At 30.9% G+C, this 27,079-nt stretch overlaps 3 protein-coding genes across 5 annotated transcripts in view; 1 reads left to right on the top strand and 2 right to left on the bottom strand.

The window, feature by feature from the left end:
• Positions 1-4,937: 4,937 nt before the first annotated feature.
• Positions 4,938-14,571, top strand: LOC117230811. The gene is given in 13 exon segments (XM_033488639.1): positions 4,938-5,113; positions 5,198-5,359; positions 9,545-9,670; positions 9,741-9,996; positions 10,285-10,601; positions 10,692-11,062; positions 11,134-11,389; positions 12,052-12,172; positions 12,647-12,785; positions 12,853-13,270; positions 13,355-13,872; positions 13,961-14,152; positions 14,251-14,571. Coding segments are annotated over 10 exon segments (2,724 nt in total). The 5' UTR covers positions 4,938-5,113; positions 5,198-5,359; positions 9,545-9,670; positions 9,741-9,747; the 3' UTR covers positions 14,394-14,571.
• On the bottom strand, positions 6,069-9,478 carry LOC117230809 (ATP-dependent DNA helicase Q5-like). The gene is made up of 10 exons (XM_033488637.1): positions 9,217-9,478; positions 8,897-9,018; positions 8,643-8,807; positions 8,395-8,571; positions 8,147-8,326; positions 7,977-8,082; positions 7,794-7,902; positions 7,487-7,714; positions 7,261-7,413; positions 6,069-7,195 (listed from the first exon to the last, which is right to left on the bottom strand). The coding sequence occupies exons 1-10, from the start codon at positions 9,335-9,337 to the stop codon at positions 6,280-6,282; spliced, it is 2,277 nt and encodes a 758-aa protein (XP_033344528.1). The 5' UTR covers positions 9,338-9,478; the 3' UTR covers positions 6,069-6,279.
• Positions 14,157-27,079, bottom strand: part of LOC117230808 (protein draper) — a 29,113-nt gene continuing 16,190 nt past the window's right edge. Inside the window, exons 2-18 of one of the 3 annotated variants that reach the window (XM_033488634.1) lie at positions 22,112-22,358; positions 21,483-21,609; positions 21,218-21,386; positions 20,638-20,884; positions 20,425-20,545; positions 20,206-20,343; positions 19,906-20,085; positions 19,487-19,814; positions 18,880-18,987; positions 18,454-18,618; positions 17,944-18,150; positions 17,386-17,541; positions 17,001-17,177; positions 16,802-16,912; positions 16,526-16,735; positions 16,266-16,448; positions 14,157-16,188 (exon numbers count right to left, since the gene is read on the bottom strand). In XM_033488634.1, the coding sequence (XP_033344525.1) occupies positions 15,905-16,188; positions 16,266-16,448; positions 16,526-16,735; positions 16,802-16,912; positions 17,001-17,177; positions 17,386-17,541; positions 17,944-18,150; positions 18,454-18,618; positions 18,880-18,987; positions 19,487-19,814; positions 19,906-20,085; positions 20,206-20,343; positions 20,425-20,545; positions 20,638-20,884; positions 21,218-21,386; positions 21,483-21,609; positions 22,112-22,203 (3,003 nt within the window). In that variant the 5' untranslated portion in view covers positions 22,204-22,358 and the 3' untranslated portion in view covers positions 14,157-15,904. The remainder of the gene's footprint in view (positions 16,189-16,265; positions 16,449-16,525; positions 16,736-16,801; positions 16,913-17,000; positions 17,178-17,385; positions 17,542-17,943; positions 18,151-18,453; positions 18,619-18,879; positions 18,988-19,486; positions 19,815-19,905; positions 20,086-20,205; positions 20,344-20,424; positions 20,546-20,637; positions 20,885-21,217; positions 21,387-21,482; positions 21,610-22,111; positions 22,359-27,079) is intronic. The other 2 variants (XM_033488635.1, XM_033488636.1) reach the window with 2 other exon arrangements.

Raw genomic sequence — 27,079 nt, 5'->3', positions numbered from 1 at the left:
TTTTTAATATAGAAATGAATTTGTAAAAATTAAATAATCAAAGAAAAATAGATATGTTATTGGTGTAGATTGACAAAAAATTATTTTGGTTTTTTTAATATTATTTTATTTAATATGATTGAAAAGTAGATTGAAAAGTAACTTAGGTTGGCCAGGTTTAATATAGAATTGTAACGGGAAGTTATTCCAAAATTATTCAGTTGTTGCCAATATACCAGTTTTAACATACATAAGTATATAATATATAAATATATACATATATTAAATAATAAAAATGCTCCGAGGAGATCGATCTGATAATTAATATTGATGTCCAAATGAGATTATATTATTACAAGAATGCTACTAAGTGATTTTATCTCTTGTAGCGTTATAGTCTATCCATGTTATCTTTAAAGTAAACAGAAAGTGGCAAACTTTTAAGAGAAAAAGAGATGAGAGAGAGAAAGAGGACATAGCTAGACAGAAGCAACTAATTTTATAAGAATTAGCTCGTTACTGCGAAAATTCATGTGATCTATTTTATCGGTGTTCGACGCTTTCTGGATACAATAGTTTTTTAACAAGAGATTTTAGCAAATGAGGTTATTAATTATTGAAGAAATTATTTAGCAGTGAATCAATCAGGGATATAAATGTTTTATTGTAGAAATTGTAAAAGTAAAATTTCATGAAATGTATTAAAAATGCCGCTCTTAATATGTATAAGATAAATAATGAATCGTACGCATGTATATGTTAAAAAAATATACTGTACCTTAAACAAATTGATAATCTTACTGAGAATTTAAATGTTTTAAGAAGAATTCTGACATAACGAGTAAGAGCTGCTTTTGGAATAGTTGTGTCTTAATAGAGGCGATTTACAGATTTGACGATGAATTTTTAGTAAAGATAATGTGTAACAATAACGAGTAGCGCAGGTGTTCGTTAACTGTCCCACTAATATTCATTGTCAAATGAATTAATATAGGCTAAAATGAAAAAGAGTCTGCACATTTATTCTGGTGATGAGTATGATGGTACAAAGCAAGATTGTGGAAGTATTTAAATTCTTTTCATTTTGAGCATGTATACGTTGAGCAAATCAAAAGCATACAGAGTACAGATCATAGTATCTAGTCTGTAAAAATTAAATTCTTAATTTATCAAATGTATTTCGTGTACGGATTAACACTTTGTTTATTACATTTCTAATAGATCAACAGATTGAGAGCCAGTATATCAAAGAATTTTATTATTTATCAAAATGAAATGTAATACCTACTTCGTTTTATGGGAGTGTAAATATAAATTTGTTGAATAATATTATTGGTAAGCAATGTGTTAATCGGTCACTTTGTTGTAATATTATTTTCCGTGGCTCTTCTCTCTCTTCTTTTATGTGTGTAAAAATAACGATATACACAACGATAGTGTATATTGTCTTTTTCATTAACCAGGAATTCTTACACTGATATGAAACTATATTGAACTGATTTTATTGCGTAGTATGTACAATTTAATTTCTATTTTTTTTTTACAACTGTCATTATTATTTCGTGAATAGTAATATTTAAGAAATTCTGGTTGAATCGATAGATAATTGTCTATGCGTATGTACACACATATATATCTGATGTTATGTATGTAAAAATGACTAAGAATTAAGAATATGAAAGCGCTTATATCGAGTATAAAAGAAAAGAATGATTGCTGAATGAGCAATTACGAAGGCGATGTTTCGATTGCTATAAATTACGGGTTTTATAATTTCCAATTGTTTGTTAAGTTACCTTGTAAACCGCAAAGTTTCTTTGTCAATTATTATGAGTCCGTACAATGTGTTAGTTTAGTTTAAATAAGCTAAGTTGAACAAATTGTTTCATCGTTTCGATTCATCAAAATAATTGAATTGTAACTTAATCCTTTGTGATTATAACATTTCTAGAGACGATGCTATGAAGCTCAAGCATATATTATAAATTCGAATTTAAAGTAATTTCATTACGTCGTTCATTATTTGCTGACGTAACTATTTTACTCGGTGTGATGTAGAATCTTAATTGCGCTTTGTTGGAGGATAAGTTTGACAAAAATTTCTAAGAGTTAATAATTGTGATTGGCGGTGCACCTATGCCATCGCATCGTTTTTGTACATGTGTGGTAATTACTATAAATTCCGTCGGTCTTTTGCTTGCGTGATCTTTCATATAAAAAAAGAAAGACATCATACGATTTTAGTGAAAGAAATCATAAAATGAAATAAACGTACAAAAAAAGAAAATAACTTATCCGAAAATGAATATAAAATCGAGTATACTGATGTTACAAAGCATACAGAGAAAAAAAGATTCCATATTCGAGAAATCAAAAAGAAAAAAGAAGATATATTCATACAACACGTGAAAAATTATCACTCGTATAATGCTCTTGATTTTGATATTAATATATTTATATATATACACACACACTTGCATAAACGTATATATACATGAATATACATATTTTCTTACTCGTTTTTGAGCGAAATATTTTTATTCTCACTTGATTTTACCATTTATTCTTTTTAAGAATGATTGTACATCGTATATCGTATGTTTCTTTAAAGAAAAGAGAGACACACGAATTTAACTTTAACATAATTCTATGTAATATAGGATTATACAATAAGATGATACAAGGCGTACTGAAAAATGAATTTTTCGCAAGTATTTCCATTGAAAAGGTCTCTCCTGCGCATTTTTGAATATAAAACGACGAATGGTATTACTTTTATCATACTTTACGAATTAACGAGCAAAGCTAGCATCTTGACATATATGCGATTTCTAAGTGTGCGTTCATTTGCAAACTTATGTATGTTATGCAAGTAAATGTCATAAAAGATGTTCAAAAAGTTCAATATACACTTAATGGAACCATTCTGACAATAAGTTATTTTCCTATTCTAATCCTAACTATTTTGAATTTTAATTATTGTCTCTATAAATTTTATTATTTATTTTTATTTTTTATTATTTAAATTAGTTTTCGTTAAGAAATTACATATATAAAATACGTTCCAGTATAAAGCTGACGAGTTGGTTTTAACAAATGGAACTCTATAAGCACTGTGAAGAATTAAGATAGCAATCACGACCACAGAAACGCATTCACGCATACAAATTCGTTATTCGTTAATATTTCATGGCATGTAACTTTTATTAAATTTATATAGCCTGAAGATTCATTTAAATTCCTAGTACTCACTAAAACGTCCGCCATAATGTATTATACATCCTTTCTGCTATTTACTGTTTCAAATTTTAGACGTCCATCAGAAATATAGATATCAATTATTATTATATAAACACACATATATATATAAAACAATATTATATATATGAGATTAAATTCAAACGTATTTTAAATGTAATAATTTAAAAAGAATTTAAGCTAAAATTTCAAATGATAATCCAGTATATAGCAATTCTCTGTTACTTGCTACTTTGCTAAAGATAAATAAAGCCAACACCACAACCAAGGGAAGTCTCATAACATAATTAAGCATAATGTTTCTCGGATTTTCCTTCCCCACTATTAAATTTAAAATAGAATTTCATTATTAAATATATTTCGCATATTCATACTATATTACAAAACATTTGAAACACAAAAAAGACGAGATTAAATCTTTGATAAAAAAATATTCATTCTACAAGAACCTAAGTACTTTATCCTTGGTAAAAGATTAGAAAAATAAGCTTATATGTAATCAAAGATCACTTCGTAAGGTTAAAAATTACAACTTCCGTGACTATTACAATTTCCTTTTTAACTGATGATCTTACTTGGCAATATTGTTCAAATGTTTGCGTATTATAGTGGTTTTCATCCAGTGTCCTACGTGTCCAAGAAGTTTCTTAGCGTTAAAATGATCAGTAAACGTTTATTCGCTTTCTATTTAAAGCAGACCGTAGGATTCAATTAACCAGCTTTTAAAAAAGATTTTGGAATTATTAGGCGAAATGGCTAAAATAAGTAACTTTAGTCAATCACTGATTTCTACCGATTAAAGTAAGAGTATTTATCGATAAAACTTTTTCATATTTTATTTTATAGATTTATGGTCTTATGCTACTTAATTATTAGTAAAATGGCAATATAAAACAAAATTTGTTTATAATGCAAATATAAATCTAAAGCATTTCAAAGTGATGAACTAAAAGAATAACTCGCAATCATTAAAGCTTACCTCATGCGTTTAAATTTTAATCTCCTTGAACTGGTACGTCGTATGTACATAATGTGTAAGTACATATACATACAAGTATATATATGTAAGGCACATGCGTACAAGGCAAAGCAAGGTATTCAAGTTAAACTAGTCGTTCGAAGATATATCAAAACTGATTTCGCATTACAAGAAAAAATGAAGCATAACTTTTAATTTATTGGGTCTAAAATTTTTTGATATTTTTGAAAATCCTAATTTTCTTCTCATTTCTTAATGTATATTCTTCAAGAATAAAATCTTAATTTTTCTATTATCATTTATATTATATGACATGATTTATTCGTTAATGTAAATAATTTTTTTTTAAATTTAGATTCTCCGCATTTCTGCATATCAAAAGCTATGAATATAATCTAATTCCTTTATCTTTAACAAATCTATATTCTCCGTCAGCAATATATACACTTAAAGGAAGTGCAACACATGCAGTTAAAATTTGGGCCAGCCTGATCGTCGTCGAAAAGCGAAGCTCTATAAAAAGAACGCGCATTCAGATGAAAAAAGACGAATGACCGGAAAGAAGGTAAAAAGGAAAGATAAAAAACGGCCCAGAGAAAAGCACGAGCTCGACATTCGTTGAAAAAAGAGGGACATGGAGATACAAGGAGAAAGTGAGAAAAAGTATAGGAAGGGTTGGAAGGAGGGAGCACAGGTGCGGCTGCTACGTCCGGACCGCCTCTAAGTGTAATGTTGTCCGCCGCGCAGTGAGGTGAAGTCCTCTTTTCCATTTTGTTTCAGCCTGCTATGATATTTCGAGCATCCAGTGACTCGTTTAGGTGTCTTGTTCCTTCAACAGGTTGTCTCTCCACGTTGCTGGCCAACGGAACTTCCCGCTACTTCAATCCAGTTTAAATTGTTAATACAGTTACAGTTTATATTCTTTTACTGAAGAATTTGTTAATGTTAACGTAACTTTGAAAGTTTGTTGAAACTATTAAGGTGAAATTCAAGTTTAAAAAGGGGACCAGGGAAAGATGAAAACAAAGAGATTCCTTTAGTGATTTCTGAAACGAATTCACCGGTGAACTCGGGTGAATCACGATCTCATCCCTCCTCCTCCACCTCTTTCTCATCTTTCTGTACCTCCTGTTGCTTCGAGCGGTGAGTACCAATGATGCTTAAATAATTGTTTATTTTTGGACCGGCGAGACATCGTCCCTGAATTGTATCGTTAATTCCTGCACTTGCGAAATAGTGAAATTAACAATTCCTTTCCCTCTTTTTCTTGTCTTTTATTAGGAAATGATAATGAAAGTGACTATATCATATGTAGGTAACTTCTGTACAATGATATTAATTAAAATTATAATATAGAAATTATAACTCACTTTTTTATTAAAATGGGCGATTTGAAAGTTTAAGTAATTAATGAAGTTTAATTATTATAATCAGTATAAAAATAAAATGAAATTTAATTACTGATACAAATAGATGCATATATGTAAAACAAACATTTAACAACGTAAAACTAGAGAAGTTTTAGCATAACAATATTTTGTACTCAGTATCACCTGTTGCGTGGGCAAGCATGTTTGACGTTTTACGAGTATGACTCGACGACCTACTTCGCTTTGATGCGGTACAGTTCGATCTATCGTAATAAAATAAAAGTTATCTTGCATGAGATATCATCAACCTATAAATATTCTTCCTTCTAATATTCTTCCATTATTTTAATAGTATTAGAAAAAATTTTGTATTACCTATTGTGGAAATAGATACGCTTTTACGTAATAATATGATATAATAACTATTGCAATGTGTCTTTTATCGTGACTACCATTTAACATACTCATAAATACTAATAAACAATTAATACTAATCATATTATTTTTAACAATTGTATTCTATGTACATAATTCCATTCTGTAACATATATGACTTGTGTCCTATTTGAAGTACAATTGCACCTTTGATTAACTTACATGTTTGATAAATACATTGATAAATATGGTACAAATATGTACAATATTGCGTGTATCGAGTACTTTTCAAAGCGTACACGTTAGTTCGCTCTAACTTCACTTCTTTCGCAGTGTTATCGTTATTGAATGTCTATCCAATGAAAATGTATTCATCACACGTTCTATCGTTACATGCTCATGCGTCGGCTTTTCATTTGAATCATTCTTAATCCATTCAAAACACGAATCAAAAGCATTTCCTCTATCTCTATTTATTCCTGTCCCGGTAGTTGATTCATTTTCGTGCTCTAATTTTCTTCTTTTTAATTTGTAATCTTCAGGACATATATCTGCGCTGACGAAACGTTTTCTCAAGTTTTTATCTAACTGTTTATCTTCGATAGTGCTGGATCCGCCAGAATTTTGTTTTGAAACACGATCCTTTTCTTTACACACCTTTATTTCGTCATCGTTCTTTAAAACTTTCGAAGAACTAGACTCGCACCTTTGTTCATCTTTATGTTTATTATTGCAGGGATTGATATTAATTATTTTTGGTTTAGTAGATTGATAAATATTATTTTGCGAGCTACAAGATATCATTTTCAAAGATATCACTGTTCCGTCTAACTTGTATTTATCCAGCAAAGACTGCGCTATCGCGTGTTGACTTAACTGTATCATACGTGAATTATCTTTCGCGGTTTTCGCCGTATTCTTTGCGTTACTTTGAATACCGCTCTTTACTGACTGGTGAACTTTTTTAAGAGAAATTTTTTCTGCTAATAACCATTCTTCCTTGTTTAGCGAAAACTTACCATCCCATTGCTTGATACACTCTACATCATTATCCGTATTCACAGCAATTTTTTTACTGACGGATTTTAATAACTTATGTTCTATTTCTGAGCTATTTTTTGGTTGTTCCTTAACTTGTGGAATTATACCCGATTGTTCCGTAAATTTTGAAACTGTATTCAATCGCTTTTCGGCTATTGTTTGTTGTTTCTTCACATCCTCATTAATATCGCAGCTACGAATTGAAAGCTATTTGTAAGTTATTATAAGATTTGAAGATTGAGTATTAATGATACTTACATATTGTATTTTATTCCTTCAAGGTTTTCTGAATATGCAATAAACTTATGTACCCTGATTTTTACTATTTCTTCGTTTTTACAAACGTCACAATTCGTTTTGCAAGATGCTATTATGTGCCCGAAGTATTGATTAACAGCTACATGCCGACACCTAAGCCAAATTTTATGATCTAATTTTGTAAAATTGTGGAAAAGAAATGGTTAGACGAATTTAAACTCCTTACATTATTAAAAGACAGTAAGAGACAAATTTGTCATATTCACTTAATCGTTTCCGAATATGTTCTATATCGTTCATTATTTTACGATTTTCAATAACGTGTTTCACAGAAGAATGTTCTTTCATACTAAAATATATTCTACAATATGTATAATCATTCTCTGAATGTATCTGTGTACATTCTCTATAATACTTGGCAATATTTTCAGGTATTGTCCAATGAACTATGCACCTGATTAAATATTTTATAAATTATATGGAATTATATATTAATAATAAATATCATTTTTTTTATTGTGATATATGTAAACCTGATTGATTTCTTATGTATAAATCCATAATCATACGTTGTAATGATAACATGAATTTTCTCAGATTCCCATTCACTTTCAATAATATGTCGGATACTCTTTTTTAATCCTAAAATATATCGTAACCATGAAATCTGAGATTCATAAATATAAAGATTAATAATTAATCCATAATTTTCTTACCATGGTGACAGACAAGCGTAGATATTCCTAGAGCACTTAACTTATTTTTTAACAACTCTGCAGTAGCTATTTCTCGACAGTAAATAATGCCAAAACCTTCATCTATCTGAATACAGATAATCTTGATAAATATTTACGTTATAGACCCATAAAAGAACAAATAGATTTACCTTATGAGCAGATGAATTAAAAAGACCAAGTACTCCTACAATAAAAGTTTTAAGATGTTCAAAGGGATCAGAAAGTAAATCTAAAAACCACACATCAAGGTGTACATTAATTTGCTGTATAGGTATTTTAAAAACTTTTGGGTCTTCTAATGTTAAAAATTTGCAAATATCTGTGGTTACCTGTTGAAATATTTAATTAAGAACAATCAAATATTTGCTGTAAATAATTCAAATTATTCCCTTAATACCTTATCAGTAACAGTTGTAGTTACTGCAATTTTAGGAACAAATTTCAGTTTGTCATTAAATGCATTTATATCTTTGTAACCGGGTTTAAAGTCATATCCCCATTCACTTAAACAATGACTTTCATTAAATACAATATAAGACAATAAGCTACGCTCTTGTAATAAAATGACAAGTTTCTGTTAATAAATTGTTAAGTTAATTGAAAGTTAATCTTACATTGTAAAGTTAAAGTTTTAAAATACTTTACCTTAAAATAGGTTAAAGTATTCATTTCAGTAGTTACATATAATAATACTATTTTTGGAGATACTGATGTCAAATCTTTTAAAATATTATACCTTTCTTTTTCTTTGGAGCTCCTAGATAGCAAACCAACATTAATGTGTTTGCTTCTTAAGAAATCTATTTCTTTCTGAAAATACATGATTATTTAGTACACATTAGAAAAATTAATTAATCCAGTTTATTCAATTAACGTTTTTTAAGTATCAGAAATGTTACCTTCATAGAAGATAATTTGGGAGAAAAAATAATTCCAACTTTTTTTTGTATAAGTGCTGGTAATTGATAGCAAAGAGATCTACCAAACCCAGGAGGCATAGATATAAATACATATTTTGCACCTACAAATTTACATTGTACTTTTTAATCTGTTTCTTTAAATTAAATTTTGCAATATTAATAATTATAGTGGAACAGTATTTTCGTGTCTTTACACCATATTTTCATATATATTAAAAGTATTATATACATTTAATACAGTTCTTAATAGACTTAACAATTAACGCATAACACAAGTTTTTATATTAAAAAATACTCACCTTCGCAAATAGAAATAATGGCATTTCTTTGAATGTTATTTTTAAAATTTTCGTAGCCGAAAACATTTTTCATAACACTCATTACATGACCTTCATAATTACTCATTTGCACAAGTTTCATTAAAGTATAATATTCAATTTTTGTCTACGTAGAACTATTATGTGTAAAAACATTCAAAACATATCTCGTACGCTTGATCACAAGAAACTAACCTTACTGGTCGAGTGTAGTGTTAGATTTAAAATTCATTTTGCTTCGGCCAATCAGAAGATGCAATTTTAAATATCTTTTGCGCGGCAATATTTAAAATAAAAATTTTTATTACAGGTATCAAAATATTGAGACATTAAATGAAATGGACTACAGTTATAGTGTTTGAAAAAAATAATAGATGAAAAAGATATAATGTCTTTAGCTTAACAACTTTTATTGTATTGACAAATGAACCTATACGTATGTAAGACCGGAATTAGATAAGATTGGTATCGATATGTTGAATATATGATTTATTTATTCATTTTAGATGCATAATGAAGAAATTTTATGCAATATTTTTTTTAATATGCACATCCACCGCTGACTTTTCCAATGTTTGCGACCCTAATTGGCATTCGTTAGAAACGTTAGAAACCGCCAAAGTGGAGTGTGGACCATCTTTTGAAAATCGTTGCTATTGCATGAGGACATGCTACGAGAATCACCATCAGTATGTCGTTAATTGTACTGAATCAGGATTTCATAACGCGGCGCCGTTATCGCACTTGCCGAACGACACACAAGTAAGATCATTGTACTAAAGATTAATATTTGTATTAGTTATAAATAAACTACGAATTTTTATGTATTTATGAGAAATTTAAAACTGCAATAATGCATAGAATCCATATAGCGTGCAAAAATATAAAAGATATCTAAAGTATATTACTTTTCATAACGTTTAAAGAGCAAAACAATTTTATAGCTAGGCCCCATTTTAATTATATTTGTAAAGATATGAATTTGCATAAATATTCGCGGTCTAGTTATAAAATTTGACAAACCAATTGATATATTTGTGCTATTTTTAGGTGCTTATTTTTACTGGGAACAATCTCGGAGAGCTTCCATGGAACGTATTCGGCACACTGGATAGTTTGCCTCACTTAAGAGTGATAGATATGTCTAACAATAAAATAAGAGAAATTCGAGGGAAGGCATACCATCACGTCCAACACGTCGAACGACTTATTTTAGATTTCAACGAATTATCGTTGGATCCTGCAAGAAGTCATCCCAGGGTTTTCTCTAATTTCGTCTCCCTCTTGGAACTCCATTTAACTGACGCCTTCGAAGATGGTCCACCGAGAGATCTTGCAGCAACACTGCATGATATTTTTGTCAATAGGTATCGGATTCATAAATTCCAGTTTCTTTAATTTTAATTCCCCAATCGATAAATTTATGAATTATTAATAATGTTTTGTAATTATTGTAGTAATTTAACGCAACTGATAAAGCTGCATTTGGAACAAAATGAAATATCAGAATTTCGGGACAGTAATGTATTCTGCGATCTCCCGAATCTTTTGGACCTTTATCTCGGCGATAATGCACTTACCGCTTTGCATTTTAATATATCCTGTCTCCACAAATTACGTTTCTTGGATCTTCAACGAAATAAGTTCACAAAAGTGGTCGATCATGATCTGCACGCTATGGACACGCTTATCAAGCATAATCAAAGCATAGCTGTAGATTTCACTGGAAATCCGTTTGTGTGTTCGTGCAAATTAAATCCCTTTATAAAGTGGATGAGGAAGACAAAAGTGTTCGTTCGTAACAAAGACAATTTGAAATGTTTTGAAGGTACTTGTATTAGATAAAAATTATCTTTTTGCCAAACACGATATGAAATTAAATGTAATTTACTTTTATAGGTGAAATACATCATGAAATACACGAAACAAAGAACTGTACGCCGAAATTGTTCTCATCAACTCCACGCGGTGCAACTGTTCTGCTCTTTTTCCTCTGTATAGTGTTAATAGGACTGGTGTGCGCTTTAATTTATGTACAACGCACGAAACTACAAAAGAAAATTGAGCCTATATTAGATTCGGTGAACAAGAGGGTACGATACACCTCGATAGCAACTGGTGATACTCGAGAAGATTTATGAATGAAATGAAAAGGTTCTTCGATTAAGAACTAACAAAGAAGAGATTTAACGCTAATTAAACTCGCTCTTCGGTTAAAATAATCAATCATTTTTAAACTCTCGAGAAGTTCCATTCTTTTTTATTATATAACACACAAATACACAATTTCGTTTTTGTCATAAGTAATTTAAAATATAATAAGGTATGTTTAACAATATAATGAGGCATTCATATTTATAATGCAATATATGGTGATTAATTTAGAAGTAAAGAAAAAGGATAGAACCATCACTGAATATTCTTACAAGCTATTTGTTACGCCATTAACACGCTAAATTTATTGACTTAATAATTATAAACGAGGAACATGTAATTTTGATATTGTTATTGACTCGAGTATATCTAGTACCGAATAAATGTTATATATATTTATATTTAAAAGTGTATTCACTGACCTTATTAAATTTCCCCTTACTTGTGGATTGATCGATTGAATGTTTTCAACGGAAAATGCATACGTACACATAATATTCTTAGATTTGCTATTCCTTATCGTTGGCTATCAGACCATTGACATCTTAAGCAAGATTAGATAATATTTCAGAAACGCCTGAATGTTCATTGTATGCGTCGAAATTACTCTTGCATTTCAACTGTATCCGTTTGACTGAATTGTTTGTTTTTTATGTAATAAATAATGTCATCAGCTAAACGTCTTCGTCTCGATGAAGTCTTCACGTCATTTCCAGAGCTGGGTCCTACAGTTCCAGACGGTGGTTACGCATGGATTGTTCTCTGTGGAGTATTTTTAGTCCAGGTTAGTAATCTGATTATAACAATATATTTTTTCATTTTTTTTTTTAAATTGAATAGTTCTCGATATTATGTGTTACTTATACAGGGTATTTAGAACATTCACATTCAATAATTTATGCCCATAATATTAAATATATTATTTTACGTAAAATAATCTTAAAGATGTTCATAGAAATACGCAAGATTCGTAAAACGATCAAGTTTAAATAATCTATTTACAGGTACATATTATAACATGATCATCTTAAGAACCGTAGTATCGGTCGACATTTTTCAAAAGATTAAAATGAATCTCTATCGTTTTATTATGAATTCTTGTAAATATTATCATTTTAGAAAATTAGGTAAGTACAAAATCTTTTGTGTTATCAATCTTTTTTCTAAACACCCTGTATAATAAATTAATTTATACATTTTTCTCTTCGACCTTCTCGTTCTTTACTCTGCGATCAAAATTGTATTATTATCTTTATAGATGACTGTTCCAAGTATACTAGCAATGTATGGAATAGTTCTGGCATACATTCATGAAACTAAATCTACTGATTTTGATTTATGGAATGAAAAAATTATTTTGACGCCTATACTATTTATTGCATTTTGGACTCTAGCGGGTATATACACAGTTTAGTAACTTGTAATTTTCATACAATTATTACTAATCCATTCAACTTTTTCTAGATCCTTGGACAAAAATGATCGTGAGTATGGCGCCGATGCCCCGTTTAGTAGGCATAATAGGAGTACTTCTCCTGATGGTTGGAATTGTAGCATCCGGATATCTTGCAACTGGCGGGGTTGGCGCTTATTTGGCCAGCACCAGTGCTGGTGCAGTAATGGGTATAGGCGCCAGTTTTATTATGCTATTGAGTGACTATGTTTTGAGGAAGTATTTCAGAAAGAAGCTCCTTATAGCTCTGATGTTAAGAAATATTGGAGTTTCTTTTGGTCTTCTGTTTATCCCGAGTATCACAAATCTGTTGTTGCATGAAGCTAAATTGAAAACTGGTTTACAACTGATAACCATGGTTTTATTGCCTACTGCATTTGGAATATTGACTTTTCGGTTTCCTCCTCCACAGCAAATTTCTCCTTATAGGTTCTTGTTTAGAATATCTTAAATAATAATTAATAAGAAATAAAGCTTTCAATATTTAACATACAAAAAATTATTTCGTTACAGTCTACTCTTATCAACTGAAGAAGACACTGAACTTCCTATAAAAATCTCCTTTGATGCTCCTGAGAATTCACAACATCCAGATGGTCAAGATGATATAGAAAATTTTGAATATGGTCAACCTGATGAAAAGACACATGGAGGAGGGTTACTAAATGACGGAAATAATATTTATGCTTATGAAGATTTGGATGAAGATGTGGACTTATTTGTAAATCCAGTGATTCATTTGGATAAGAAATGGCAGCATCAATTTCAAATTCTGAAGAACTTCCGATTTTGGGTTGCAACAATTGGCTGGGTTGGGATGAAAGTATCTACTCTCTTTTTCTGGCTTCTGTTACCCATTTTGTCTTATGAAAATACAAATAATTCCCATTTCTGGATGTTTCTATCCATCATGGCTGGTTTCAGTACCCTCCTACCAAATCTTGTTAGTTACAAAGTATTGACATTTACAAGTCAGAATAGAAGACTATACTTTGGCATAGCATCTTGGTTTTGTGGTATCAGTTTAGTAGGTAAATAATTTCTTCCTGTAAGATATTTTTGTAATTATTGAAAAGTGAGTTTTAATGAATTTGTGTTCTGAAAAAAAGACATTTCTAGGTTTAACTTATGCAAGTAGTTACTTATGGATGATGGTTTTTACCTTCCTGGGTGGTGCCAGTATTGGCAGTTTATCAAGTTGTCAAGACTTGGCATTGTATGATGTTCTTGGATCTGAAATGGTTCGTTCTATTTATAAAGTATTTTCAACTATCGTGGGTTTATCCATTCTTGGTTTTTATTTTATACACGGTAAGTTTTTGTAACAAAATTTTATTTCGGTAAAAGAAGTTACAAATGTAGGGGTGATCAATAAAACTTATCATGTAGAAATGAACTTCTGATTACAGACACAAATCTCTGTTTGAGTTTCGCGGCGCTTTTACAATTTCTTGGTGGATTTTACTGGATCTCGTCGCCTACTTTGAACTTAATTAAAGCCACTCGTTACAGATCTCGCGTGATGAACAGAGAAAGCAGAGACGAGACGTGATTAAAATAATATTCTATGGAATTAATATACATATATTTAGGAATTATTGATTTTACGTTACATCCTAATTTAACGATATTTACAAAAGTATTTATATTGATCACAACAATCTGTTTTCTCTGAATTCATCTAAAAATAAAAATAGTGTATATATAAAATCGTAAAAATAGACATTTCTCGGAAAATAAAAAATAGGCATAGAATATTGTCTAATATAAAAGATATAAATACGATTCCACTTGACGATATCTCATGAATGATTTTTTAAATAGATTTCTGTTGTTATTTGTTATGAGCGTATATTTATATGTGTATGTATGTGTATACATAAACATATACGTATAGACGAATAAAATATGCATTTCTTAATGTATGATGATACTCTATACTAATAAAAAAAAAGTATGCTACGTTTGTTTCTAAATTACTTACAAATATATTCTTGCACATATACGAAATAAATTGTCCTTAAAATAAGAAGTGGTGAACATATATAAATACCGCGTAGGTATGTCTCTTCACAAAATGCAAAGAAACAAAAAAGGACAAATCTTTTAGTATTAATGATCATTTGAATGTATATCATATGCATGTTTTGAGATCGTGAAACCGGCTTCTCATTGCTTAAACAGACTTACACAACGATTTTGTACCTTATTTGCCAATTTACATTATAAGTGATCTAATTTACAAGACACGATAGATATCTTAGACATACTGGATATTTTTAACTCCATTATTGCATCTCTAGGTTCCAACATTTTTTGTATATAAAGATAAAAGAAAATAAACTATATTATTAAATTTTGTAATGCATGCTTCTTCCAAGGCACTACAAGGCATGCTCGTATGCAAAAGTAATCAACTATCATTTTATTTCTTCCAGTAAAATTTGATACGTTAAGTAATAAATTTTGTACAATTCTTGTAAATATCACAAATCCTTTTGTACAATTTTGATACGTCCTACTCCTATCTAGATTGTATCATTATCTTTTCGGTCATAAACAATAAAAAAGCACTGAATTTACTATTAAATAAGTTTTTTTAAGACTGTTTACGGCACAATTACTTATTTCAAATTGTTATTCATATTAATAATATTGCATCAGATGTTCTATCATATAAGTTTCAGTAAACATCATATTACGAAAAGAGACAGCCTAACACGTTCAGGATAAACAATCACTATGAATATACGATTTTATAAATAAAATATCCATTTGACTATTCGCAGCATTATTATAAAACTATGTACATGCATATACTGAGCAATCAAAATACATTTGTATTTTTTAAATGAAAATACTTATGCTTTTATGAGGTTTTTTAAGGTTTTCTGAAGATTTTCTTAAGACTCAGATTAATAACATGTGAAAATTTTAAAGGTATCAACAGACTAATCATTCAAAATGATAGGATTCTTAAAATCTGCTTCTTTAAGTTACATCAAAGACATATAATATTAAAATTTTAAACCTGCATGATTCAGCCTGAGATCTAAGATAAATTTACATTTCACCAAGTTCTGGGTCCTTATCTTTCAAACTACTAGGTCCTGCATTGTCCGACGATTTCGAGCAGAAACCATTTGGCATTCGACTGTACTGTTTATAACCGCTAACCGGTCTTGGATTATCTAACTGATCGTATTCTGATTCGTCGTTATTTTGCTTGATTTCATCGTAAACATGTTCGATCTTTTTCCCATCCATTTCGTCGATGCTATGGTACACATTAAGGTTTGGATTTCCCATATCTGCATCTCTGTTCTTTAGATCATATCGAAGTGATCCTAACGGCAGTCAAAGAAAACATAAGATCATTTTACAGAACTTACAATTTGGTGTACTATGCTATTGCCAACAATACCTTTGCAATCATCCTCATCATCCGTACAGCTGTTCATTCCAAGTTTAGCTTTCTCATTATTTATCTTCTTGCTTGTTCCAAGATTATTTCTGAATTGGAAGTTATTCAATAAAGTAGCTGTTCCATCATCGAATTTTGAAGAGCCTTGATAGGCATACACGGGGTTATCAAACTGAGTTTGCTCTATATAAAAGATATCATTGTTGATTATAAGTATTTTATAATCCACTATAAATAACAGATTTGTTTGAAATAAATACCTGGAGGAGAAGCAGGTTCAGCGATATATTGCACTTGTGCAATTTCGTTCTTCAAATCTGCTACTCTGCGTCGATGATATACCCATCCTGCGAATATCATTACAATAACAATAATTACAGCAAATAAAAATCCTGCTACCATAACGCCATAGCCGGTTTCATCCCTCTCTTGAATGTTACGTGAAAATAATTCTTCGTCACAATTTGGACCTAAAAGGAAATATATTCCAGTATTAGTTAAGATATATTAATACTGACAGATTTGAAATAATATACCTGTGTATCCATGTCTGCAGACACAACCTTCAACAGGATGACAAATATAGAAATCATTCTTACAGTCACATGGTTCCATACAGTGATCGCCATAATACCCTTCTGGGCAGACTAGATTTACGAATACGAAAAACATTTATGTTATATTTATTTTGTTAGCCTCTCTCGATATTATTTGTATAATTTTTTTTTTACGTACTCTCAGTACATTTGGTACCAGTCCAACCAGGTGCACAACGGCAATGACCATCATTAGATCTGCATTTTCCTCCGTGCTGACATGTACAATGTTGACTACAGTTCATGCCATATGTCCCGTCTGGACAGGGTGTTTGGCAGAATTCGCCTTGCCAACCAGGTCGACATTGACACACGCCTAAAATGGTATGCATGTAAAAGAAGCCATTAATTCGTTTCATATAACATCTAGTATGAACCCTACATTATGTACCTAATATAACTGATGATGCAATATCTTGCAAAATAGAGCTATTAGGACTAAAAAACTTATGAATTTGTAAATATTATTTTGTAATAAAATTCTAGATTCGAATAAATTGCGAAAGCGGTAAGTAAAATTTTACCTGTAACGTGATGACACTCGCCACCGTTTTTACAGCGGCAATGATTAGCACAATTTAATCCATAACGATTAGGTGGACAAGGATGCTCACATGTTAACCCTAAGTATCCAGGTCGGCAAACATATTCACCAGAGACATGATCACATGTCATGTTTCCTAAAAAATAAATTCTACGATTACTATTTCGAATAAATAGTTCTAGCTTTATTTATTAGTACCTTATTTTAGTTTGTGTGAAGAGTGTTACAGTAACAGTTAAATGAATTGACAACTTACCACTTTTATTGAAGTGTTTGAGTAAGGGTATACAAATAAAAATGACTATATTTTTCACATCAATGATCAAAGCATTAGTTTGTTGTTTTCGTGCTTATCATGAACATGCTGAAGTACTACTTGAATTAATAAATTTTTATATACATATGATACAATACCATATAATCTAAAGTATAAAAATGTACTAGAAACTACAGACTACAAATGTTAACGATAGTTATTTTCTAGCAGAACTGCGAAAGCTTGATTTATTTCATCTTCACCTAAAATTGTTATTTTTACCTTGTATTTTTTCTGGACACTTTTCCTTGCAACGCACGCCATACCACCCTTCTTTACAGGGTTGAGAACAATCAATTCCTTCCCAACCTCTGGCACAAATGCAAGTGCCTGTTTCTGGATCACATGAACTATTGTTCATACACTCACATTGTGAATGACAGTCATCACCATAAAGGCCTTCTGGACACTTGGTTTCACAACGGATTCCTGTTTTATGTCATTAAAAATGAAAATTTTATCGAAGACCAAATCGCCATCAAACAACTAGTTTTCCAGTCTTTCTCAATAATTTCAATTTCTTTTCAAAAATTCTACGTTAAAATACGTGGTACATTAAACGAATGGACAGGAAACCTACTTAGTAGTTCAAAATTTCTGTTTTGTACATTATATGGTAGATATGAATAATGATGTAAGGAAGATATTAAAATGGTACCACAAGGAGAGGATAATTGTTGTAGTTTTTCAAATGTATGGCGATTGATCGACGAATTAAAAGAAGAAACAAACCTCGCCATTCTGGCTTACAGATGCAACGACCCGTGGCAGGATCACAGCCTAAACTATTTTCCTTGTGACAATCGCAGACCTGAGTACATCCCAGCCCGAAAAATCCTTTTTCACAATGATCTTGGCAAAATTCGCCGGTGAAGCCAGCTGCACACGTGCATGTGCCTGCAGGTGTTTAAAAAAGGTAACGTGTTTTGGTGCAAGTGCAACGAAATGAAAATGGAAACAAAGAATTAAGAAACGTGAGTCTCAAAATGTATGAAAATAAAATTACATAAGAATAAAAAAATATGGAAATACAATCATCGAGAAATAAAAGAAACCATCTAATCATGGATCTATAAAAATTAATGCGTTTTTTGTTAATGATTTGAAGCATTAACTTTCTCTAGAACTAAAAGAAATCGTTGCAACCAGCCCCCTTACCATTTTGTGGATTGCAGGCAGCATTGTTAAAGCATTTGCATTTGTCCTCGCAGTCCTTGCCAAAAGACTTGTCGTCGCAGGGACGATCACACGAAACACCAACCCATCCTAGCAAAATGTAATAACAATACATGCAGGAACAAAATTGAATGTAACATAAGAAACAAGAAAACATTCTAAAGAAGACTTCTAAACTGAATAATTCTCACTAAATACGAATTACTTACCTTACTATTATTTTGATACATTAATTACAAATAATAACTCTACAACTATATATTTAAAACAAAAATCCACAAATTTGCGAAAATGGCATACTATCAAAAACTACAGTTAGTAATTGTTCATGCAATTCATACGATCATACAATTAAAGAATGAATTAACTTGAAGCAAACAACATAAAATAAAGATACAAAAATACTAAATTATACAATTACAAAATGCTTATCATTTTAAAGATACTTCCTTTGATTGTTTTTTAATTACTCTCGCATGATTAAATGATAAATTACATCTTTTACTTTTGGTTAAGAATTATTCAATTTTTGTATATTAATTCGTATTAATTGATTAACTTTTGTGCTCGTAATAGTGTAACTTATTACCTGCTGTACAGTTGCATCGGCCATTCTCGGGTAAACAAGTGGCACCATTTTTGCAGATACACTTTTGTGCACAATTTTCGCCATAAGTGTTGTCAGGACATACTTCACTACAGTCCTCACCTCTGTATCCTGGCGCACAAATGCAAGTTCCATTTATGGGTGAACACTGCGCGTTGTTCTTGCAATTACAACGATTTTGACAGCCTTTCCCGTACATATAAAACGGACAAGGTCTGGTACAAGTATCGCCATCCCATCCTGGTTTACAAATACACTTTCCAGTCCACGGATGACACATTTCTGTATTGTCATTCTCACACTCGCAAACCTAGCAACGTTCATAAATATAGTATTTATTTTATAGTATTAAAGAGACATTGCAGAAAAGTGAATATCGCATTATCTATATTATTACATACTTTTGTACAGTTGGGTCCCCAGAATTCATTGTGACAAACACGCTTATTGCATTTTTCACCCATCCAACCGGGACTGCAAGTACAGGTTCCATCAATCGGTGAACAAATTGCACCATTTTCGCAGCTACAGTTGCTTGTACAATTTAAACCGAACGTTCCTCCGGTGCAAATTTTTAAACACTGTAAAAAATTTTTATCTTCAAAATTATTTGTTATTTGTATTTAACATATTAAGTAACATATATACTAAAATATCAATAATTAATAAGAATAATTAAGTATTTCTGAAAGAGTGGTCACCTTTTCATCATAATAACCGGGTTTACATTCACATTCTCCAGTGATATGATGGCATCCAGCACCATTGTAACAATCACACTCTTGAGAACAGTTTTTACCCCAGAAACCTTCCGGACACCGGTTCGCACAGACTGAACCCTATTTTAAAATAAAATCTATTTTAGATCATGCATGGACACGATTACAATAAAATCTCGTAAAATATCAATTAATATTTACAGTCCATCCAGGTGTACAATAACATTCGCCGGTTGTAGGATTGCAAGAACCACCATTCTGACACTTGCATTCTGATTTGCATTCATCGCCGTGTTTTCCCGGCGGACACAAATCGTCGCAACTAAAAAAGAATTATTAAAGCGATTTAAAAATTGTGTTCTAATATTTTACACTTCATTACATTTCAATAATAAAATAGATAGATCAACTAACAGGGGTCCTGTGTAACCAGGAGCACAATGGCACTCGCCAGAAATGTGGTGACAGCTTCCACCGTTTCTGCAACGGCACTCTTCACCACAATCTTGACCATATCGATCGGGAGGGCATTCTTGGCTACAGTATTTACCGGTCCAGCCTCTGTTACACAAGCATTTGCCGTCGAATGGGTCACAAGTGGCTCCGTTCTGGCACATGCAATCCATTTCGCAAGACTTGCCCCATTTTCCAGATGGACACTCTGTTAAGTTACAAATATACTTGTATTTACTATGAGTAAGTAAAAGAAACAATTACTTAAATCTTTTTGATTTTGATTTGATTGATTGATTTTAAGAAAGTATCTTGAATCGTACTCAGTATTTAAAGTAACAAAAATAGAAATTGAATAGTCAAAAAAATGAGAATTTTTATTCTTTCACAAACAGTTCTATAACTAATTTCTAGACAATGAAAACTGAATACTACACCAAGAATAAAAGATAAGGTGAAAGTATTCTCTGAAGATGTCTGGTTTGAGTATTTCGATGATTTTAAGGAATATGTTAGATAAATAACAAAATCTAATGCTTACTATAATCGCATAACGGACCCCCATATCCTGACTCACACTTGCAGACGTCTGGTGCAATGCAAGTGCCATGAACACAGTCCTTGGAACAGATTGGAATGCAACGATTGTCATCATTGGTCTTTGTGTAGCCTTTGCAACACTCTTCTACTGGTCTCTGTTTTGTTATTTCCTAATCGAACAACGTTAAAACGTTAATTTTTCGAAAATTGTTAATTAGCTCTTAATTAATTAGTAACTTTTACATATTTAATACTATTCTATTCACCTGTTCCTTGAATATCGTCTTGAATACCACCCTATATTTGGAGCATCTTGGCGGAAAGCTTAAGCACCAAGTGTTCTCTCGTACAGTATAAGGTTTCTGCTCCGATATCCTCACTGTTATCGTATACCTAACATCAACCAAGTATTAAAGACAAGCACTGAGTCGTGAAAACAGAATAGGTAGCATCGGAAGGTTGACAATTAAAATAAAACTGATCTTCTAAATCTATTATAATTTTGCTCTTGAAAAACTTTATTTAATAGACTTCTCAATAAATTAAATTTTAATTTAGAAAAAAATTTTTTATTTTAATTCAGTTGGAAAACTTAAAAAGATATGTAGGAATTTACTTTTACGGACTTTTACTAAAACATCATGAACGATGATAATAATTATTGTTTTAATAAATTATGAAGGAAAACAAAGTATGTAGTGATTATTCTTTTATAGATATGGCCTTGAATTTTTATTAGAAATCCATTGTTTTGCTAAATATCTTCTCGAATAAAGACCACCATCTTCTGATAACGATTTGAGAAAATAAGTTAAGTAGATAATCGTTTATCATTTTATGTAATATCGTTAATCATTGCACTTTCATAAATCTTTAATAAATCTAATCCACTTACGTTTCTTGCCTGGTACATATGTTTGGCCCTTCCAAACCGTACACCGTTCCCAAAACTGTAATAGCAGCTAACAAATAGATGGATAGAGCCATCCTGACTTATGATTTTTGATATAATAAACAGTTATGTCTACAGATTCGCGCGTATATCACATTGCTTCAATATCCCTCGATGTTTTTGAGTATTATATTCCTTTCTTCCTTCAGACGATTTTCATGCATTCCAGATAGTCAACATGTTTTTGAGTCTGGAAATACAAACGTACTTTTAATAAAATGCTTTTTTGACAAACATATTATTAATAACAAATTCTATTAAATACTGCTTTGTCAAATCATATCAGACAGAAGGAAACAAAAGTAGTGAACGTAATGAAATTTTTGCCAGAAATACCGAGAGCAATAACGTTACAGCTGTCTGGTGTTAAACTAATCGATTGCGAACATTATTCATTCTTTGAAGAAGTGAAAAAGCATTGAAAATGACAAGAGATAAAAAATGGTTTTAAGACTCGTTTGTCACGTAAATATTCAGAGAAATTCTTCGTGACTTTAGACTCTGTACCGTGAGTTACAATATCGCAATTTATCCATTTTAATTCCACGTACTCGGTCACGATTTGCGACAAATTGCATATTTATCAATTATGGAAATGACTCCGTAAAGGGATCTGTTCGTCGAATAAGAATCTTCTTCCGCTTTCTCTTATTAGGAGGATCCAAAGATCAATCGATAACGGAACTTATATTTCTGAGTGATTGAGATCCATGCAGGACTGTACGTGCCACTTCACCTAGAACCTGGGTACTAAATTATGAGGCACTTAGCGTGTTTGTCATCATCTATGTTTTACATAACATGGATCTCGAAAAATATATTTTACACGAGTCTATAATTCAGTTGCAGTTGTTAATGCAATGTAAATAGTAACAGTATCAGAGTAGTAAGATGCTCATTGCAGATTCATATCTCTTCTACGTGTACAGATATTATATTTAAAATGTTTTAAATGTTTGTATTATCTGCATTTTTTTTAAATCTTCTAAAAATGTATAAACATCCGTAATCTACTAATGATAGAAGAAATTTCTTTCATAACTCTCCATCGAACACTGAAAATACTACAAGAAATATCAATATGTATCTACATCGCCCGGAACTTGTATTTAAAGATCCCCGAAAGAGAAACTCTTATTTACGTTTTTTCGTGGAAACTTGCAGTTGTTAATGCAATGTAAATAATAACAGTATCAGAGCAGTAAGATGCTCATTGCAGATTCATATCTCTTCTACGTATACAGATATTATATTTAAAATGTTTTAGATGTGCGTATTATCTGCATTTTTTTAAATCTTCTAAAAATGTATAAATATCCGTAATCTACTAATGATAGAAGAAATTTCTTTCATAACTCTCCATCGAATATTGAAAATACTACAAGAAATATCAATATGTATCTACATCGCCCGGAACTTATATTTAAAGATCCCCGAAAGAGAAACTCTTGTTTACGTTTTTTCGCGGAAACTTTCTAAAAATTGTCAAGTAGTACAATTATTGAGTACGACACGGATGCTGTTGAATGGACGACAAGCCTATTGTTCGTATTGCACGTTGAGTCACACGGAGCTTGGAAAAAATTGCGTACGGCCGCTTGAAGACTGATTACAACTTCCGTATTGTCGTCTTCGATTTGTCGAATAGAAAGTTTAACGCCAACCACGCTTACAGCAATAGCGTACACTCGGAAAAATAAAAATTATACAGTAGAGTATGAAATGCCTGTCATCTATTATTTGTCGACATTTACAGGATAGTAATACCCAACCACATAGAGGTAAATTCAGAGGCAAATAATTATACACTAAGGATATACTATAGAGGTATCATAAAACGCAGACGAAATTATTTTATTTAATAATAATTTTAACAAAAAGGTCAACTCATATTTTATATTTCTGCTTTGGATGGGTCAAAGGAACAGGTTGTAGGAAACTATAAAGAACGCATGGGTCGAATCACGTACATCGTGGCAGGCTCTTTATCGAAGTCAAATAGCCTCGAATCGCTCCCGAAGGACAAGGTCTTTTATCCTCTTGGCTATTTGCATTCCACACACATCGATCGAATTTTACGTAGCATAAAAGGAATTACGCGAGTAAAGAAACAAGACGCCGGATGTAGGAAGTAATTACGGGAGAAAATTTTCCTTATATTTCTTTGAAATGTGTTTCAACAATTGTTAAACCTAACTTTGTAATTTAATATTTTAGAAATAAATTCCGTTTGTGCCAATTGCGTTGTATTTCGTTGCGTGAATGCTGCAATTACTTTTATGATTATGAAAAAATGTAAATCGATTAAAATGTTACATTGAGGCAATTAGCGAGCAATTTAATAAATTAATTGTATAGCATATTTTATCGCATTGTATGTTGTAAAAAAAAAAGTTAACTAATCGAATTTTATCACTTCAGCGCTAACATCAATTTTGATAAATTCAATCATCGCGAGACTAACGAAAACAAACTTTTATCTCACTCGTGATAGTGACCATACTTATTATCATATCTGAGTCGCCGGATTCATCTACTATTTCCGATAGTACAAAACTGATTACGATGCGACAGTCTCTTGAAATATTTGTGACAGTAAAAAAGGATCGACTGAATGATAGACATGTAAAAATCTAAAATCCCAGTCAGAACTATATGAAGAAATTTTTTATGGCAAGTCAATGTTATTGTACTTTATACAATACACATTGAAATAGTTCTTTATCTCGACGTCTGGGCTTATTGTTTGTATATGGTTCTCCAATATTAATTACAGTCACCTTCCATGGAGCCAAGATGAGAACAAGCAATTATTAAAGCTCTCTCTCTTTCTCTCTCTCATTAGTAATTAATATATTTGTATCATTTCTATTCTAAATACAGAACTTCTAAAAGAATGTAATATATGACTCTAAACAGATCTGCAAATCTAACAAAAATTTACGTATGCTTCAATTCGAGAAACTAAGAGATGACGAATCGATAATATGTACTAAAAACAAAGTCACTTTATTTACTCTAATCTTTGACACAATTGCTTACTTATGTACATAATTATGTACACAAATGATGAACATATCAAAGCAATACGAAAGTCTGTAAATATCTAGACTTATCTTTACACAGCTGACTCAATAATTTGACCCTTTTAGTCGTTCGGATGTACTACACATAAACATGTGATAAATTTATAAGTATAACAATTTATATAATATCCACATCGATAAATTGTAAGGAATAATTATATATATATAATTAAGTAAAAAAATATATATATAAATCCACGTTCCCTGAAGGCAATCTTCTCGTTCGATTGACACTTTGTCACTTCCGGTCGCGAATCATTCGATCCACGGTTTATATGTGCTTACACATGAATCACAAACTCGGCAGTCACTGAATAAACGTGAGCCCAACGTGACAGAAGTGATTCACAAAGATTTTGCTGAATGGCAACGAACGGTTTTTTATTCTACGTTTCCAGCAGCTGTACATTGATCGTTAATCGTAGCCGTTTTTATTAACGCGTTTATAATTAGCCTGAAAGATTAAATTTAAACAGTAGAATTCTTTTCGAGAAATTTTTAGGTGACTAAATATTCGAAATATTTAATCGTTTGATTTTCATTGAATAGAACAACTATATTAATTATATTTTTTACGTTATTTGGCTCATTTTCGATCGAATCATATCGTGTATCCTTCTATTTTTAAAACATCTCTATTGTTTGAAAAAAAAATGTGAAATAATCGTTATTGATTCGTGTGGTTTTGCGTTTCAATTTTATATACCACTATATCGTCAACATTATCAATATAGTTTCGTGTATTCCACTCATGATTTTCCGAGTGTTCCATTAACGTCACTCCAGCTAACCAACTCAATGGAAGCTATGGAATTCATTTAACAATAGTATGTCAGTTCTGAGATGCTTTACTATCTCGTACTAAAAATGTTACAACTCTAATGTTTTCTCAGGGAAGATACTTTTTCAAGCGAAATTTCTAAATATATACAGATTCCAATGATACAATCGATTACATGTGCGCCATAGTGATTACCATAGCTGAAATCACGTCACTTTCTATTTTTATCTTATGTTTTTCTTCTTTACTGTGTATAGTGTTGTATCACATCGATAATTGAATAATCAAGTATCAGTATATCTTTCTCTTACTCTCTCTGTCTTTTCACAATAGTATTTGATTTCTTTTGTTCATCAACCCCAGCTTGTATTTCCACTTTTATTTATACTTATATACTTTGCTTATACGTCGTCGGATATTATGTATTATCGAATACGTTTGTATATATGTTTATATGTGGTAAAGTATCTTTGACAATCTAATTTATGATATTAAAACTTCAGGGTTATCTTCTTATCTTAGTTATCGATTAAAACTTTGTGATTGGAAGATTCTACATTTCTATGAATGTATAACATTTAATGATTTTATGTTCTGCTCATTAACCACATGTTTCAAACCCCTACATAGGAAACCATACTTAAAGGCGTCGTTCAAAGTGTTCCACAAATAATAAAAACAGCTCTGAAGTTCCTTGAAACGATCTTTTTTAAAAATATCAAATATTTCAGAATTATTGTTACATTACGAATTATTCTGTAAATTTTTCTGTATTATAACGATATAAACTCCTTACAATTAGTATAAAATTATTTTGTAAATGTATCAAAGATAATTCTATACTAAAAATACACTGTAAATTATTCCGTAATTTTAAGAATAATTCTACACTAAGAATTAGTTTGTAAGTTACTCCGTATTAAAAATTACTCTATGCTTGCAATTCAGTAAATTATTTCGTACTTAAAATAATACCACGTACAAGTTATTACAAAGTAGATCCATTATATGTATATATTGAACGCAGATCCTACCTAACTATAG

Source organism: Bombus vosnesenskii, unplaced genomic scaffold, assembly GCF_011952255.1.
Source record: "Bombus vosnesenskii isolate JDL3184/JDL3185 unplaced genomic scaffold, Bvos_JDL3184-5_v1.1 scf7180000013267, whole genome shotgun sequence".
Lineage (NCBI taxonomy): Eukaryota > Metazoa > Arthropoda > Insecta > Hymenoptera > Apidae > Bombus > Bombus vosnesenskii.
This window is presented reverse-complemented; position numbering and strand designations above follow the sequence as displayed.